At 39.6% G+C, this 18,556-nt stretch overlaps 1 protein-coding gene across 1 annotated transcript; it reads left to right on the top strand.

Moving 5' to 3' along the window:
* The first annotated feature begins 14,569 nt into the window (after positions 1-14,569).
* On the top strand, positions 14,570-17,209 carry LOC147606881 (uncharacterized). Its single transcript, XM_086791240.1, has 4 exons — positions 14,570-14,911; positions 15,873-15,933; positions 16,063-16,207; positions 16,655-17,209. Exons 1-4 carry the CDS (start codon positions 14,671-14,673, stop codon positions 16,904-16,906), a joined length of 699 nt encoding a protein of 232 aa, XP_086647366.1. The 5' UTR covers positions 14,570-14,670; the 3' UTR covers positions 16,907-17,209.
* Positions 17,210-18,556: the final 1,347 nt, after the last annotated feature.

Raw genomic sequence — 18,556 nt, 5'->3', positions numbered from 1 at the left:
CTAACATGCAAAATGGAAAATTGCAGCAAAACAACTATGCATCCTCAAGCAAAAACAATGAGGATAATGAAAGGTTATTTATTATGCAGCATGTCGTTAATGCCATGTCTAAAAATGTTGAAGCAGCACATAAAGATGATGTATGGTACGTTGATTCAGGTGCTTCGAACCCCATGACAAGTCATGGGGAGTGGTTCAAGGAGATGAAAAACCTTGAAAGACCAGGTTTTGTGGAAACAGGGGATGACACTGCTCATCCAATTGCCCATGTTGGATATGTGCCATTGTCTATGCAGGATGGCAAAGTGAAGTACCTTGCTGATGTACTTCATGTTCCAAACATAACAAAGAATTTGGTTTCAGTTGGCCAGATGATTGAGTAGGGTTTGCAGGTTCGGTTTGACCCTGATGGTTGTTATGTTGAAGACTTTCAAGACAAGTGCAGGTTGGTTGCAAAAGGCAACAGAGTGGGCAGAATGTTTACATTGAATGTAAACATGCCTGAAGTGAGTGCTGCAATGTTTGCAAATGGTTCAGGATTGTTGCAGCACAGACATTCAGCATAAAAGAATTGGACATGTGAATGTGCAGAGAATGAAGTCTATACAGACTAAAGGAATTATGACAGGGCTGCCAAAGTTTAAAGTTGAAGGTATGCAGAAAATATGTAAAGCATGCCAATTTGGAAAGCAAACAAAGCATGTATTTCCACGTGACAGAAATGTGAGCAGAAATGCACTAGATGTTGTGCATTCACATGTATGGGGTCCTACGAAGACCATGTCTATGGGAGGCTATAGGTATTATGTGACATTTATTGATGACCACACAAAAAGGAAAGTGTGGGTATACTTCATGAAGGAGAAGGGTGAGGTGTTCAATCATTTTTAGAATTTCAGAGTTATGGTTGAAAAGCAAACAGGGAAATATGTAAAGTGCCTAAGGTCAGATGGAGGGGGAGAGTACTTCTCTAATGAGCTCTAAATTTTTGAAGAAGAATGGTTTTCGGAGACAGTTTACATGCAGATACACTCTGCAGCAAAATGGAGTTGCTGAGCGGAAAAACAGGCACATTGCTGAGATTGCGCGAGCATTGATGGGAGAGAAGAATATGCCGCATAGCTATTGGGCTGAGGCTGTTTCTACAGCAGTTTACATCATGAACAGGACTCCAACTGCTGCCATACATGATGTAATTCCAGAGGAGAGGTTTACTGGCAGAAAACCTGATTTGTCTCATCTGAAAGTCTTTGGATGCATTGCATATGTGCATGTGCCAAATGAGCTGAGAACTAAGCTAGATCCAAAAGCTGAAAAATGTGTGTTTGGATACTCCCTTGAGCAAAAGGGATACATGTGTTATAACCCTACTACACGTGAGTTGAGGGTAATCAGGGATGTTGTTTTTGATGAGATGAGCATCTGGTATGCTGCTGAAAAAGAAGTTGTTGGGGCTGATGTGAGTGGAAATGTGGTTGTACAGAATGCAAGTCAGCAATCACAGTCTTTGAGTGGACCAGAGTGGTTTAGTTGATAGACCATGGAGTGGAAGGCTGCGTCATAATACCAGTCCTACAAATGTGATTAGTACATCACATAAAGGCAAAGAGAAAGTGGTTGAGCCCCTTAGTATGCCTGACATTTTTGCAGGGCATTCTCATGTTGATGGAGAGTCTAGTGGCTCAGAGATGAGCCACTAGACTTAGAGATGAGCCTTGATGAGGATCTTGGGATACTAACTATGAGAACACCTGGTGTAAAGAAGCCTATGGAAGCCATGAATGCAAAGCTGCGAGATCTGGGAGAGTGAAGAAAGGTTTACCTATGATGGTTATGTGGCATATCACTATGCATACATGGCAAAAGTTGTACAGGTTGAGAGCCCACATGCATTGATGAGGCTGTTGGAAATGTGTGTTGGGAGAAAGCTATGGATGAGGAGATGGATGCACTATATGGAAATGAGACTTGGGATTTAGTGCAATTGCATGAAGGCAAGAAAGCCATTGGATGCAAGTGGGTGTACAAAGTAAAACATAACAGTGATGGAAGCATAAGCAGGTACAAGGCTAGATTGGTAGCCAAAGGATATGCGCAGACATATGGCATTGATTATGAGGAAACTTTCAGCCCAGTTGCCAAGATGGCAACAGTGAGAGTTGTGATAGCAGTGGCTGCGTCAAAGCAATGGTCTTTACATCAAATGGATGTAAAGAATGTATTCTTGCATGGGGATTTGCAGAAAGAGGTGTATATGTTGCAGCCACCTAGTTATGAGGATGTGAGTCACCCCGAGCATGTTTACAGGTTGAAGAAGGAATTGTATGGCTTAAAACAAGCACCAAGAGCATGGTCTAACAAGATTTCTGAATATCTTATCACTATTGGCTTTCATGTAGCCAATGCAGATTTCTCGCTGTATGTGAGACACAGTGATAGAGGGGTTGTGCTTGTTATCATCTATGTAGATGACCTGATCATTACGGGGGATCATGATGCAGAGATCTTTGATGTAAAGATCTTGCTTAGACAGAAGTTTGAGATGAAGGATCTGGGGGAGCTCATATATTTCTTGGGCATTGAGGTGATTAGGTCACCACATGGTATTGGATTACTGTAGAGAGTATGGCTTGGACATGTTGTCCAAGTATGGTATGACAGGCTGTAAGCCTATCTCAGTGCCATTGGATCAGAATGGCAAGTTGAGTGTAGATTCACAAGAGATTTTGGATGATCCTACTATGTATAGGCGCATAGTAGGAAGCTTGATCTACATGATGATCACCAGGCCAGATTTGAGCTATACTGTTGGGTTGGTGAGTCAGTTTATGCAGGTTCCTCGTGGAAGCCGCATTTGGATGCATTGAGACGCATACTGAGGTATGTGAGGTCTACTTTGCATTGTGGACTATTTTATGTGAGACGCATACTGAGGTATGTGAGGTCTACTTTGCATTGTGGACTATTTTATGTGAGACGCATACTAAGGTATGTGAGGTCTACTTTGCATTGTGGACTATTTTATGAAACTGGGACAGAGATCTGTGTACATGGATACACATGCTGATTGGGCTAGTAGTATCTCAGATAGAAGATCTACTAATGGCTTCATGTTTTCTTTGGGGAGTGCTGCTGTGACTTGGAGCAGCAAGAAGCAGCCCTACGGTTGCTCTATCCAGTACAAAGGCCGAGTACAGAGGTGCTGCTATGGCAGCATGTGAGGTAGCTTGGTTGAGAAAGCTACTTACAGATTTGGGTCTATAAGTGGATAGACAAGTTGTCATTTTCTGTGACAACATTAGCAGTATACAGTTGGCCAGAAACCCAGTTTTTCATGCTCGCACAAAGCATATAGAGGCCCACTATCATTTTGTCAGAGAGAAGGTTTTGGCAGGAGACGTTGACCTTGTTTATGTCAGCACACAAGATCAGGTCGCTGACATCTTCACCAAAGCATTGGGTACAGAGAAGCTCTGCAGATTTAGGGCTTTGCTTGGTGTACATGAGATGGAGTTGAGCTCGAGGGAGAGTGTTGAGATATCGAGCTCATCTAGTGAGGCGGTGGACACTGATGACCCGCCTGGGGGATAGGCCCCACACTTACACCACTGGCATGGTTGGTGAGATCATGGGTGATATGCGGCGAGTGGGATGACAAGCTGTGTGACAGCCATTCTAGAGACTGGCATAGTTATAGCGCCAGCTCATTTAGAAGGGTTCACACTATAGAGAACCCTAGTATATATTTGGTTGAGTACCTTTCATATGGTGTGCTCTTATCTTTGTATATGGTGTGTTGAGTGTTGAGTGAAGAAGAAGAAGATTTTCAGCCTCTCACCTGTGTGTTCTCTTTTAGGGTTTTGTGAGTGTGTGTGTGTGCTTGCAAGAGCTCAAGCTCTCTTCTCCCCTGTATCTTTTCAGGAGCTCAAGCTCTCTTCTCCCCTGCATCTTTTCAAAGAAGGCCATTGGTACTAAGTGGGTTTACAAGTTAAAACGCAAAGCAGATAGCATTGATCGCTACAAGGCCAGACTTGTTGTAAATGGGTATGCCCAACAAAAGGGCATTGATTATGATGAGACCTTTACACCCACATCTCGTATGACTACCATTAGGTGTCTCATTGCTTTGGCAGCACATCATGGGTGGAATGTACATCAGTTGGACATTAAGATTGCATTCTTGAATGGTGATTTACATGAGGAGGTGTATGTATCACAGCCTCTTAGTTTTGATGTGAAAGGGGAAGAGTCTAAAGTATGCAGGTTGAAAAAGGCTCTTTATGGCCTTAAGCAGGCTCCTAGAGCATGGTATGAGAAGAATAATGCAAACTTGGTTGCAAATGTTTTTTGCAACAGTCCAACAGAATGTACCCTCTATGTGAAGAGGAGTAAGGACACATTTTTGGTCATCGTTCTTTACGTTGATGACATGCTGCTCACGGGACCCAATATAGATCTGATTTCAACCTTTAAGACTGATTTGCAGTCATCGTTTGAGATGTCAGATTTGGGGCCCTTGTACTATTATTTGGGGATTCAGTTTATGCAGCGCAATGATGGCATTGCTGCAATAGTCTAAATATATACAGAAGCTATTGTGAAGAGGTTTAATCTTGAACATTGTAAACTTGTGGCTACACCTATGGAGACAGGTACTCGACTTAGTCTTTAACTCAAGGAGAGTTTTTATGCATCAAAAGTAGAACTTCTTGAAGGAACTAGCCCTTCCATCTTGAATTATACTTTATGAATTTTTCGCTATGTATTAGTCTTGAGATTAATCATGGGTGAAGGATTCCGATGCATACTTATCTCTACATCTGTGTGGGATAATTTTTGGTGGTATGGGACACTAGAATTTATTACACATAGAAGTCCTATAATGTATTTTGTTATAAATTAGGAAACATACTTGAATTTATATAGTATATGACAATTGATCTCCTTTGCCCGCATAAACAAACACACATCTAAAGTCAGTTGCTTATCCAAGCAGGAGGGATGTTACATAATGTCCACCCTTTAGTTGTATGGGGACGCCTGGATGCTAGTGTGCCATCCTAGTGAATTGGTATTGTGGGTGACTCCACATTAAATAGTGAATTGGTATTGTGGGTGACTCCACATTAAATATTGATTACCTAGTGGTATTGGCATAGCTTGAGACCATGCTTGACGGGTGTATGTTGTTAAAGTGTAACAAGTAGTACCATGCTTGACAACAGTATTGTGGTCAAGTGAAACAAGTGGACTATGCTTGACAACCGCACACGGTCGAAGTGAAATAAGTGGTTTATGCAACTGATGTGCCATGCTCATTGGAGTGTAACAAGTGGTAACTCATACCATGCTAGATGATGTGTACATAATGATACTCTCATCATAGTGAAACAAGTGGTGAATATATGCTGTGTTTATGCCTATTAATGTATCATATTGGGATTAATTGTACACTAGGCAATTAATTAGGATATGTTTACAGAAATAGGTGATGAGTAATGTGTGTGTGTCACACATAAGGGATCTTCTCTATATCATATTATTTTGTATTATTATTAGTGATTTGATGATGGTGTGAGGATCACCAATTTAGGTGTTGCATGTGATTTTGCTGTTGTAGCATTTTCTTTTACTACACAACTGAGGACAGATGCTTCCTCAAATGGGAGGACTATTAAAGGTATTTATTTTATCATATTTTTGATAAATTAATAATCAAAGAAAAATATGCTTAATTTAATGTGTGCAGGAATCGGCTTAATGGAATGTGCAAATGTGCATAAGATTATTATATGTGAAAATGTGCACAAAGTTATTTCATGTGTAAAGGCCCATTAGCAATTATATTTGGGCAAAGGTTTTATATGTACAAACCTTAGGGATTTTGATATGGTTAAAAATATGTAAAGCAATACCCCAAAAGTGGGAAAAGCAAGCCCAATTCATACGCTCAACTATTAATAGATCTTTGGGCTATTTTTATGAATAGAACTCTCTAAATACTCATGTCATGGAAGTGGAGCTACATGGCATGGGGAGGGAGATTGCACCCAATCTTGTCTTAATGGTGATGTTATTCTATTTCCCTTGCCTTATGTTATGCTATGCTATTTGATTTTCAATTTAATTCAAGTCTTCGTTTCCATTATTTTGATGTATTTTGTGAGTATTAAATTATTGCTTCAAGAAGTACAAAAAGGGTCCCATGACATGTGGTGCCATGATGGAAGGTTGCTTGGAGTAGAGTGTCAAGAGGTTCCAGCCTAGAAGACAAAGGAGGAGTGAGTCCTTGGCTAGTTATACTTCCTTTAAGTGCAACATAGTCATGACCTCATTGTGGTGATGCCCTTGGCCACCGATAGTGGTGGCCAGGACCGATGTCATCCAAATCATTGATAGCTTGAAGAAGGTGTAAAAAGATAAAGTGTAGGTTCAAAAAAGGCTACATGGCAAATAAGGAATTAATGGGTGAAGAAATTGACTCAACACCACCTAGGGCCATCCTTTACATTGGAATGCAAAGGGATCAACATCAGTTTGTGTGCACACAAGACATTGGTCTATTAATGTATGCATGTACCACTCAAATGAAAGTTTGTGTGCACATAAGAGACTGCACACACAATGTAGACACAAAGAGACTAGTGTACCACTAAAAAAAAAATATGTGCACCAGTGTATGCATGTACCACTTAAAAAAATATGTGCACCATTAGAAGGAGCATGGTGTAAGTGTGTAAAATTTTTAGGCCTTGTAAAACCTCAAGGAAAACAGGTTGATGAAAAATATAGTTTAAAGTAGAAAAAGAAAAATTGTTAAGGTATGCTAGCAAAGGGAAGGGCTCATAAGAGACTGGTGTATACATGTACCACTAGAAAAAAAGTATGTGCACCATTAGAAGGAACATGGCATTAGTATGCATAACTTTTAGGCCTTGCAAAACCTCAAGGAAAAAAGGTTGATGAAAGTTATAGTCTTAAGTGGAAAAAGAAAAATGTTAAGGTATGCTAGCAAAGGGAAGGGTTCACTTGTGTTATATGCACATTATGTGTGCATATACTAGGAGGCTAACCCACATTAGGCTTGTGAGCATGGGAGCATGGAAACAAGCTCTAGTGGAGCACGGTTTAGGACTAACCTTAAGGGTTAAGGTTAGGGTCAGGCATCCAAGGGTCACACATGGGAGATGGAGAGTCAAGAGTCAATTGAGGGCCCTCTTATATAATAGGGACATGGGGCATACTCAAGGGGGGCTTAGGCTATGGTCTCTTGATGTTATCTTGAGGCTAGGTTATGTTATGTTCTCTTGTGTAGAGGATCATAACTACTCACCTACCATTTCACACTATAGCTACATGCTGATGGATTGGAGTTATACCTCTTGATGGTATGGGACATCAAGGTAAAGGTATGATGTACTTCATTATAATTCATGTGTGCATCCCTTAGGCTTGCGGGTGGTCGGGTGGATGAGTTTATGCCTGATTTATGCATGTTTATGCATAACAATTATCTAGAGAGATCTTAGGGTTTTAACAGTGGTATTAGAGCAATCTCTAGTTAATTGTTGTTGATTTTTCTTTCTTATTGTAATTTTTGGCATTTTGAAGTAAATTTTAATATTTACTAAATAAAAATATTATTTTATTGATTTATGTTGATGATTTGTACGTGGATCATCGATATGGCGATTGGAACGCGTGTTACTACTATTCAATGGACGAATCGATGTTGTGGGAAAATTTTGTGAGTTTAATGTTATTTTTTCCTAATTTTTATGGTTTAAAATAAGTATTAATAAAAATTTTACCAAAATACCACATATTTTATTGCAGATATTTTTGGTAGAATGGATTCCTTGAATTTCTACAATTTTTAGAAAATTTTTTCTAATTTTTAAGAAATTTTTAGAGCATTTTTTATGGTTAAAAATATATTTTCAATTCTATCCATTTTCTACCGATTTTCTGCTCAAATGCAGTAGGGGCAGTATGTTGATGCATGAAATGCTCTCCCGTGTGCGTGGGACCCTCTTCGTCTCTCAAATCTGATTTTTCTCTTCTATTTTCCTCCCGCCCGTGTGAACTCTTAATAGGGATTTTTTAATTAAACATTAATCATAATTAATATTTAATTATGATTAAGCTTGGTTTAATTAAAATCTTTAATCAAAAGATTAATTAATCTTTAATCCTCCTCTCTGTTAACATAGAAGGAGGGGGTGGAGAAGAGAATTGAATGGAGAAGGAGAGGAGAGATGGGAGAGGAGAGAGGACTCCCTCGCCCTTGGGTTTTAAAAGGCGCACGTGGGGGAAGGCTGCAGCAAATCGCCCCCCCTCCCTAATTTTTTTTAAAAGCTTAAGCTTTAAAGCTTAAAAAAAGCTTTAATTAAATATTTTGATTTTTTTTTCCAAAAAGGGGTTTTTTAATTCAAAAGCTTGTGAAAGCTTTTCAAAAAAACTTGGAAAAAAGTTAGAAAAAAAGAAATTATGAAATTTGAGATAAAAATTCTCTGAAAATTTCTGAAATTGTCTTCTTAAAACCCTTTGGCTTTCCGCATTCCCGGAAAACCTTTTGGCTTTCCGAATTCCAGAAAATCTTTTGACCTTTCGGGAAACTTTTGACCTTTCACATTTCGATTTTTTTTGTCTTTTCATTTTCCCGAAACTGTTGGCTTTCTGTATTCTGAGAAGACCATTGGGATTCTGAAATTTTTTGATTGTTCGTATTCTTATACGTTCGGGGTAAGTTAAAAATTTTAAAAAATTTCTTGAAAATTAGTGAAAAATTAGACAAAGGTTATTTTAAATTTCTGAAAAATGTAGGGTTGGTGTTTGGCATGTGGTGTGTCCATTCGAACGCCCGTGACCATTCAAATTCCTTTAAAAATATATTTTTTAACCCAAAAAATTAAAAAATCTATTAAATTATAAATTTTCATTGGATTTGAGAATTGTCGGGCGGAATTGGAAATTTCGTGAACGATGGGATTCTCAGGAAAAATTAGGAATATTCTAGAAATTATTTTTAAAAATCCTAAAAATTGGTATTTTTAAAATATCAATGGTATTTTGGCAAATCTATTTGCTAAATTTTTTTGGAAAAATATAGATTGGAATGCCATAAGATAGGTTTGGTGGAATTCAAAATTAGCATATTTTGAGGCCCTATAAAATTAGAAAAAAATCATGATAATTCTTTTTCTCAAGAATTTAATATTTTCGATGGTTATTTAATGTTGAAGTACGTTTAATCGTGCGCTGACATTAGATAGATGCGGGTTATTCGCATATTATTAATACGATTATATCTCATATTAGTAGATATTTCTATTTGGATTAAGTCTAAACGATGTTTTTATGATTTTTTGCCATTGCTTAGCCATTCTTTTTGGACATGTTCCATACTTTTGATGGCTATAATCTGAGTTCAAAGTGTGCCTCACCTTTGACACTTTTCCATGATAATTTATTTTGCACTTGTTTAAGTGTGGTCTATGCTCAATTTCTTAAGCCTAAGATAAATTCTATCATGGGTTAGTTGATCTGTCTATTTTGATGGATTTTATTGGATGTTTTCCAAGTTTTATATGGACTCATCAGGTTCTGCCTAGATCACTTGTGTCTAGGGGTTTTTTAATGAGTGATACACACATGTGTTTCACTTGCTTACTTTGGAGTTTTGTTTGAACGATACTACGTTCATATACTCCGGATTGATGAGTTGGCCACCAATTTTAATGCTTCTTTTGGCATGATTAATGACCATTAGATGTCATGCATTGATTTTTATGATCAACTATAGTTTTCATGGATTTGAGGAGCTTTTATGCTTTTATCCATGGTTTTATAAGAATCTTTTGATCTTTTGGATAATTTCATGTGCTTTGAAGGTAGCATTTGCCTTCATTTTTTGCACGTAATTTTGGACTATGCTCCTTGTACTCTTGTACATATTCCAAGTCGAATACCTAGTTGCTTATGTATCTAGGTGAGTTATTTTTCTACCCTAACTTTATTGTGTTTTGGGTAGTATCATTATTAGAAAGACGCCAATAATTCAAAATTCTTTTCTAATGAAGTACTCAGAAAGAGTTATTCCTTGATGTGGTCTCAGGAATATAGAGACAGGTTTTAGTATGTGAAGTCTAGGATAAGGCCATCTTATTCCTTTTATATAGGATTTTATTCATATTTCCTAGACGGCATACTAGGGAGTTTCAAATTGTTAAGGTGCGTATGGGTGGTATCATGGAGGTATGGATCCCTCACATATATTATCTTATGGGGGATAATTTGGGCTCAGGATTACTGCTTTGCTAACATCACTTGGCATATTGACCTCAACATTCAAAGACAATCTCATTTTCTGAATTAATTTGAAGTTGTAGTGTGGGCATTCTCTAGATAAACTTCTTTTATCTATAGCCTGCATGTATTGATGAGTGTAATCTCTTCAACATTTTCACTTGTTAAAATCTCTTTCTTTTTATCTTGTTGTGTTCAGATTAAGGAAATTTGGATTCTTCCTTTGTTGGCATTTCTTTCTCTACTTTTGTACTTTAGGTGTTTTATACAATCAACTTGATGGTTTACGGATGGACACATGTGACTCATCGAGACGTTGATGAGTCTCTATGTCGATATGCGTAACTCGGGAGGCCGATAATTCCATGAGCAGATGTGGGGTACATTGGGCCGCCGATGGATACCTAGTTCCTGCTATTATAATGCCATGTTTTCCTACTTTATTCTGAATGGTTTACAATAAGGAAACTACTTTGAGTATGAATTCCTCTGATCATCCGCAGTCTGATGGGCAAACAGAGCATATGAATCAGATTCTAGAGGATATACGTTATGCATATGTCTCTGGAAAAGCATCAAATTGGAAAAAATATATTCCAATGATGGAATTTGCCTATAACAGTTTTAAATATACGGCTATTGGTTTTAGTCCGTTCATGCTTCAACCCAGGGCACCTATTGATGTCGGTCTTAAAGACATTGAGCTTGATGCATCGAGGGATTTCTTGCATGATATGTAAGAAATGCTGACCGAAGCTCAGGATTCTATAAGGAGTGCTCAGGATAGGGCACGGTTCTATGCTGATAGAGGATGCTCAATTTGGTCTTTTGAACCAGGAGCGTTGGTTTATTTAAAAGTTCCTAAAGATTTTCAGACTTTGTCAAAAGGAAAATGCTCGAATTTATCTCCTAGATATTGTGGTCCATTTTGATTTATACATCGGATTGGCACGGTTGCGTATAAACTTAAACTACCTCCACATGTTAGAGTTCATCCAGTCTTTCATATCAATAGATTGAAAGGGAAACTGGGAGGTGGGGATAACATAGTTACTCCTCAAGAACTCGTTGAAGTCGAAGAATTATCCTATGTTCCACATGAACCTGATAAGGTACTTGAATTCAGGGAAAGGAAACTTTTTAGTTGACTAATTCCTGAGGTTAAAATTAGGTGGAAAGATAGGAAAATAGAGGTTTCGACTTGGGAGTCGGTTGAGATTGTTCAGTGCAGTTCTCCTTTCTTTTCATTGCAAGAGTGCAATGTTTTGAGAGAGAGTAAGTATGTTATATGCACATTATGTGTGCATATACTAGGAGGCTAACCCACATTAGGCTTGTGAGCATGGGAGCATGGGAACAAGCTGCTCTAGTGGAGCATGGGTTAGGACTAACTTTAAGGGTTAAGGTTAGGGTCAGGCATCCAAGGGTTACACATGGGAGATGGAGAGTCAAAAGTCACTTGAGGGCCCTCCTATATAGTAGGGGCATGGGGCACACTCAAGGGGGGCTTAGGCTATGGTCTCTTGATGTTATCTTGAGGCTAGGTTATGTTATGCTCTCTTGTGTAGAGGATCATAACTACTCACCTACCATTTCACACTATAGCTACATGCTGATGGATTGGAGTTATACCTCTTGATGGTATGGGACATCAAGGTAAAGGTATGATGTACTTCGTTATAATTCATGTGTGCATCCCTTGGGCTCGGGGGTGGTCGAGTGGATGAGTTTATGCCTAATTTATGCATGTTTATGCACAATAATTATCTAGAGAGATCTTAGGGTTTTAACAACTTGGGTGTGAGATAATTCCATGACTTGCTTATAAGAGGCATTTTTATGGTCACAACGTCTATATTATTGTGTTCTAAAAGAAGAAGATGTGTTTACTTGTAAAAAATAGGATTCTCGTGCACAAGGGGAACGCCCAAGAAGGTAAGGCTTTTTTATATTTGGAACATCTATATTATTGTGTTCTAAAAAAAGAGGAAGTGTTTACTTGTAAAAAAAAGGGTTCTTATGGCACAAGGGGAAAGCCTAAGATGGTGTCTCATAAAGAGATTATATGAAATAGGGTTCTTATGGCATAAGGGGAAGGCCCAAGATGGTGCCTCATAAAGAGATTATATGAAATTATTCACAAGGGTGTGGAAAGACCCATAAACCATTTGACAAAAAAGGAAGGGTTCTCATGGGGCCATGTACCATAAAGGATGTTCACGCATGTGGACGTAAAAGAACCTTGTCAATGGGTGTTTCTAAAGAGAAATGGAGAGGATTCACATGATTTAGCGAGGATCTCATAGGTAACTTGTAAAAGACCAAGAGCTAATCATGTAAGGAGTGAACTCCAACCCAAGGTGTAAGATAAGGAGTCACATGTGGGTTGGCTCAAAGAAAAAAATATTAAAGGAATGGGGACCAAAAGGAGCAAGATGTGAAATAGTGCATGTCTCCAAGGCACCAAGAATCTAGCGGGCCATGTGGGTGTACATATGGGGAAAATCAAGGGTCATGTGTGAGCTTGGCGGTTAAAAGACTAGGTACAATGGAACTAAAAAAAAGCTAGAAGAAAATGTTCCCCACATACATGTTATCACTAGGATTAAAGTGGACATCGAGGTTGCCAAGAAGTGAAAAGAACTTAATCTGGAATGAGGTAAAGTGTGCAAAGGATTCAAGTTTGGTCACCAATGCATATATAAATGCATCTATGTACCTATGTGTGTATTTATGCATGCGTGCATTTATGTATTCATGTATTTATGATTGCATGCATGCATTTATGTATTTACATATGATGATATTCATGCATGTATGTAGACTTAAGAACTAGTAGCAAAAAGCACTCAAAGTTTGTAAATTAGGAGGGCATGGTGAAAGTGAACTTGCAATTGATAAGTGAATTTGCAATTGAAATCTTATCACTCCATTTCCATAACTTCTTTTTGTTCAACCAAATTATATGATTTTAGTAGAGTATAGTTGGGTTGCTAAGCTTGTCCATTCCAAATTTGTCTCATTGGGTAGGCAAATATTTATGTCTGGAAGCTCAACATAGCACCCACTACATGTGGGCCACCAAACTTGCCCATCCAAATAATTAGCTTGTCCCATGGGTAGGCAAATATTTATGTCTCAAACTTGCTTTCCACATTGTACCTGCACAAATATAGGTCACTCACATTGTGTACGTTGAAGGATAAAATGACAAGTTGTCAAAGATGTTTGGTGAGGGTTTGCAAGTAGATGGGTGGTTAGATAGAAAATGGTTTTGAAGGGGTTGACAGTTTGTCATAGTGTACAATCTTATCTTTGACAACATAGGGTTGCTTTTGAGGAATTGGTAAGTTTATTTATTGAAGTTTCGATTGGGAAGTATGGTAGAGAGTCCACAATAGACATTCTTACAAAGCCATGTTGTGAGGGTCACAAAAACTTCTAGAGGAGATACTCATGACAACCAAACAAAGTGGTTAGAGCATTGGAAGCAGAGGGGGAGGACCCAAGTTTGATTCTCACTGAGCGTGGTTGTAGTGGCATCATTATAAGGCGACAAGAGGAGGTCGAACTTGTGGTTGTGTGAGTATAGACATAAATCTCTCTAAAAAAAAGAAGGAATAAGGACTTTATGCTTGAGGATGGTCCCTTTTTTTTTTGAGATGACTGGAATTGAACACCACAACAAACACACACAGTACCTACTAGTCCACGGTATCGTTCGAGGAGATTCGATCCCACGACCTCAAGAAGGCACTCAAACACTTTCACCATATGGACTACCGTTTTTGGCTTGAGGATGGTCCTTCATTGTTTGATGATAGGTGTGTCTGGTATGAAGGAGTTTACACACTTCCTCATCCGTAAAATTTTTGGGGAAAAAAGTGTGCCGTGTCTCCAAAGATCAGGGGAGAATTGCCCCGCCCAAGCTTGTGCACATGCGTCCACCGACGTTCTTGAAAAATATGTGGAAAGGCTTGCCTAGGCTCGAGGGCATGCGACCGACGTTTTCGAAAAAGATGTGTAAGGGGCCGCTGAAGCGCGTGGACATGTGATGGACATTTCCGAGAAATATGTGTAAAGGCTCTAATAAGACGTTTGGGCTTGCGTACATGAGTGCTATGTTGGTTACTTCCATAGTGATGGGTATTCATACCAACCAACCCACCCCCCCCCCCCCCCCCCCCCCCCCCAAAAAACACACACACACACACACACACACACACACACAACCCCCACCACCCCATTGGTGTAATCGTCACAAGGGGACGGACAAAATGCGTTCATGCACATAAAAGGCAGGAGAAACATTGCGTCCGCCATAGCCGTTCGAAACTTGCAACAAGCGAACAGGTTTTCGTCATGGCAGCTGCACCAGCCTCCTCTTCTCTGCACCTTACCCTGCCTGCCTCCTGGAGCAATCCACAGTCCAGCCTATGGGCGGTGAAGCAACCGAAGTTCTCTCTATGCTTTCATGCCCCGCAGATTCGGCCTCTCCGACGCAGCTCCGCCCGCGTTGGCGTCGAATTGGCCTCCACCTCGCCCATCGCCGCCGAGGCCCCGCCTCCCGCCGCATCCGACAGCGAGATCCCCATCGAAAAACGTAGGTTCCTTCTTTCATCTCAGCCATTTTCGCGCAAATCAGACTATTTAGGGTTCCTTTCTCCTGCTAATTTGGCTCTCTAGTTTTCCTTTTTCGTGCTTATCAGGTTAAGTAGAGCTGACAGGCATTCTTTTATATGCGAATCCTGCTAACCAGAGCTCACAGTTCCTCCATTTTCGTGCTTCATTTTCATGCTAATCACACTAACCAGAGCTCACATGGCCTTCGTCTTCATGCAAATCAGGGCCTTCATCTTCAAGCAAATCAGACTAACCAGAGCTCACATAGCCTTCATCTTCATGCTAATCTGACTAACTAGAGCTCACATGGCAATTTCATGATAATCAGACTAACCAGAGCATTCATGGCCTTTGTTTTCGTGGTAGCCCTCATTAATCAGGTGAATTAGGGCGTCATCTAGCCAACCATTAGCTCACATAGCCTTCATCTTCATGCTAATCTGACTAACTAGAGCTCACATGGCAATTTCATGATAATCAGACTAACCAGAGCATTCATGGCCTTTGTTTTCGTGGTAGCCCTCATTAATCAGGTGAATTAGGGCGTCATCTAGCCAACCATTAGCTCACATAGCCTTCATCTTCATGCTAATCTGACTAACTAGAGCTCACATGGCAATTTCATGATAATCAGACTAACCAGAGCATTCATGGCCTTTGTTTTCGTGGTAGCCCTCATTAATCAGGTGAATTAGGGCGTCATCTTCACCTTAATGAGCCAAAATGGTTGGCCTTAAATTGATCTACAAGCATTCATTCTACATGTGTGCGGATATGCACCCCGCGTTTGTGCGCCGGTGCTCGCATGGCACCGCAGTTTGCAGCCACAGCTGCATTTTCACAAGAAAACTTTTTTACTGTTGATTTTACCTCTCAAGCAGCTGCATTTCCTGCAGGATAATGCTCTCAATTATATCTACAGAGCTTGTTGTTGTCCACAGGTTTTCCAGCGTTCCCTACTGTGCTTGACATTAATCAGATTCGTGACATTCTTCCGCACAGGTAACATGCTGCTGCACAAAAAGGGCCATGCATTAGCTTTTTTTTATTGGTATGCTACTTCGGTATATGCTTTTTTTTTTTCTATACATGCATGTAAGGGTAGCAAAAGTTTTTATCCCTTGTATGCAGATTCCCATTTCTTCTAGTAGACCGGGTAGTAGAGTTCACCCCTGGTGTTTCAGCTGTTGCAATAAAAAATGTGACTATCAATGACAATTTCTTTCCTGGGCACTTTCCTGAGAGGCCAATAATGCCGGGTGTACTAATGATTGAGGTAGAATCTGAAACTAGAACCTAAATTTTCTATGTCAAATGAGTAGCATGCTTTCCTGCATGCATGATGCAGGCAATAACATACACACTTTTAGCAATGCAGGCAATGGCAACATGCAAATGGCCTACATACACATAATGCATGATGTAGGGAATGGCACTCACATTGCCTACACTTCATGCACCTTCAATACATGCATGATACAGGCAATGTTGCATGCACATTGCCATCAGAAGCATGCAGGCAATGTCAAATTCACATGGCCCACATATGCATGATGCAGGCAGTGGCACACGCACTCTGCAACACATGCATGTTGTAGGTAATGTCTCATGCACACTGCATTAAATGCATGATGAATGATACGTACAATGATTGCATGTCTTGCCTTGTCTAAGGAAGTGAGGCTCATTTATCTGAATCTGAGCTATTTGATACATCATGCAGGCAATGGCACAGGTTGGAGGCATCGTGATGCTGCAGCCTGAAGTTGGTGGCTCAAAAGACAGCTTCTTTTTTGCAGGAATCGACAAAGTGCGATTCAGGAAGCCTGTTATTGCTGGGGACACGTTGGTCATGCGCATGAATCTGGTGAAGTTGCAGAAGCGGTTTGGAATAGCAAAGATGGAAGGAAAAGCTTATGTTGGTGGTGAAGTGGTTTGTGAGGGAGAGTTCTTGATGGCCATGGGAAGTGAATAAGTTACAGGCATGCTTACATTAGGCAAGCTCATCTATGGTACATCAGCGTATACACACAAAAAGGACCCTCTTCCCTCATGTGGGAGAGGATTTCAAGTAGGTTGTGTAGTCACAGTTTATGACAGAATAAATTGGTATTGTTATCCTCAACTTAGCAGGGCCAATTTTGTAGAGAGAGTGATTCTTCAATGAACTTGATTTAGCAGTCTTTCAATCATGTTATTATAGGTCTCCAAATCCATCTTAAACTCCTGTGAATTGCAAAACTTTTTTTTTCCTTATTGAACAAGCAGTTTGATTATCTTTCAACTTGTATTACGGTAGTGCCTTAATTCTAATGTGTAGTGTGTGTATAGAACAGGATGTAATCAGGACATAAATTCATTGTATGGGATCGTTAATCACCTCTATTATCCTCCACCTATAAACTGGATTTTTTCGTGGAGAGCTTGTGTAATCTCCTCAAAGATGTCTCACCAAACCTGCTGTCCTTATAGTTTCATGTGAGTGGCTTCTTTCAAGGGCCATCAATCATTCCTAGTGCTTGTAAAAACATCTTGTCTGTCATGCATCATTAGTTGATTATTTAAAGATTTGCCAGTAGCCTCTCGTGAGTCGGATGGTTTTTTTTTACATCTAGAGAGTTACACATGCAGAGCTAGGGTTTGAATTATTTGCAATATGGCTACATGACTGCATTGCTTGTTATCACTTTTATCTTTTATCCTTGCTTGCTATGTTTCCTCTGGGTATTTAAAATGATTCTGTCTCAAGTGTTCTGTTGATGTTTTGACAGAAGGGTAGTTCTATCAGAACAGACAAATGATGCAATATGGCTCCATGACTGCATTGCTTGCTATCACTTTTATAACGATTCTGCCTCAGTTGTTTTGTTGATGTTTTGAAAGGGTAGTTCTATCAGAACAGACAAGCAATGGTCGTCTCCGTGTGAGAAGTCAATGTTCTGTAAGGGTAGTCCGTGTAAGGGATCGAGGAGAAAAAAACGCAAGGGCAGTCCCAAAAGTTCCACAAGAACAGTCTCTGTGTTAGGGATCAAGAACAAAAATACAAGGGTAATCCTTGTTTGCATTTTCACAGTTAGAGTTTGTATGATTAACGCATCGATACAATGAAAGGGGAAGATTGAAACAATGAGGAAACAGAAATCAGGTAAGATCTGTCTTCGAAAGAAAGAAATCATTTCATATCTGAGAAAGGTGTTTGTTCATTGCTGAGTATGCTGCAAAATCTTTTAGGAAGATGGTGTATGAAATCTAAATCTGTGAAACTTTCCATCATTACACCCTTGGAAAGTAGGAGCATTACACAACCCAAAAGGCGTCACCTTGTACTGCACTCTGTTATTAAAAATGTGCACTGTGATAAAATTTTCTTTTTTCTATCCTGGGTGCAGTGGAAAGCTGGTTGTACCTCCTATACCCATCTATAAAGACAGCTATACATTTCATGCAGGGCTATGTCATCTAGCACGGTATTCATCTATAGTAAGGGAAATTGGTCCTTAATAGTGTAAGCTGCACACGCTCTCAGCTTCGTGTTCTTCTTGACAATCACTATCGACAATAGCTAGTCAGTGTGGACGCTTCTAAAATGAATTCAGCTTTCAACAGATTATCAATCTCCTCTTTC

The sequence above is a fragment of the Cibotium barometz genome, chromosome 56 (assembly GCF_041138505.1).
Source record: "Cibotium barometz isolate CiBa-2024 chromosome 56, ASM4113850v1, whole genome shotgun sequence".
NCBI classification, from domain to species: Eukaryota; Viridiplantae; Streptophyta; class Polypodiopsida; order Cyatheales; family Cibotiaceae; genus Cibotium; species Cibotium barometz.
Note: the sequence above shows the minus strand (reverse complement) of the source record. Positions and strands in the feature narration are given on the sequence as shown.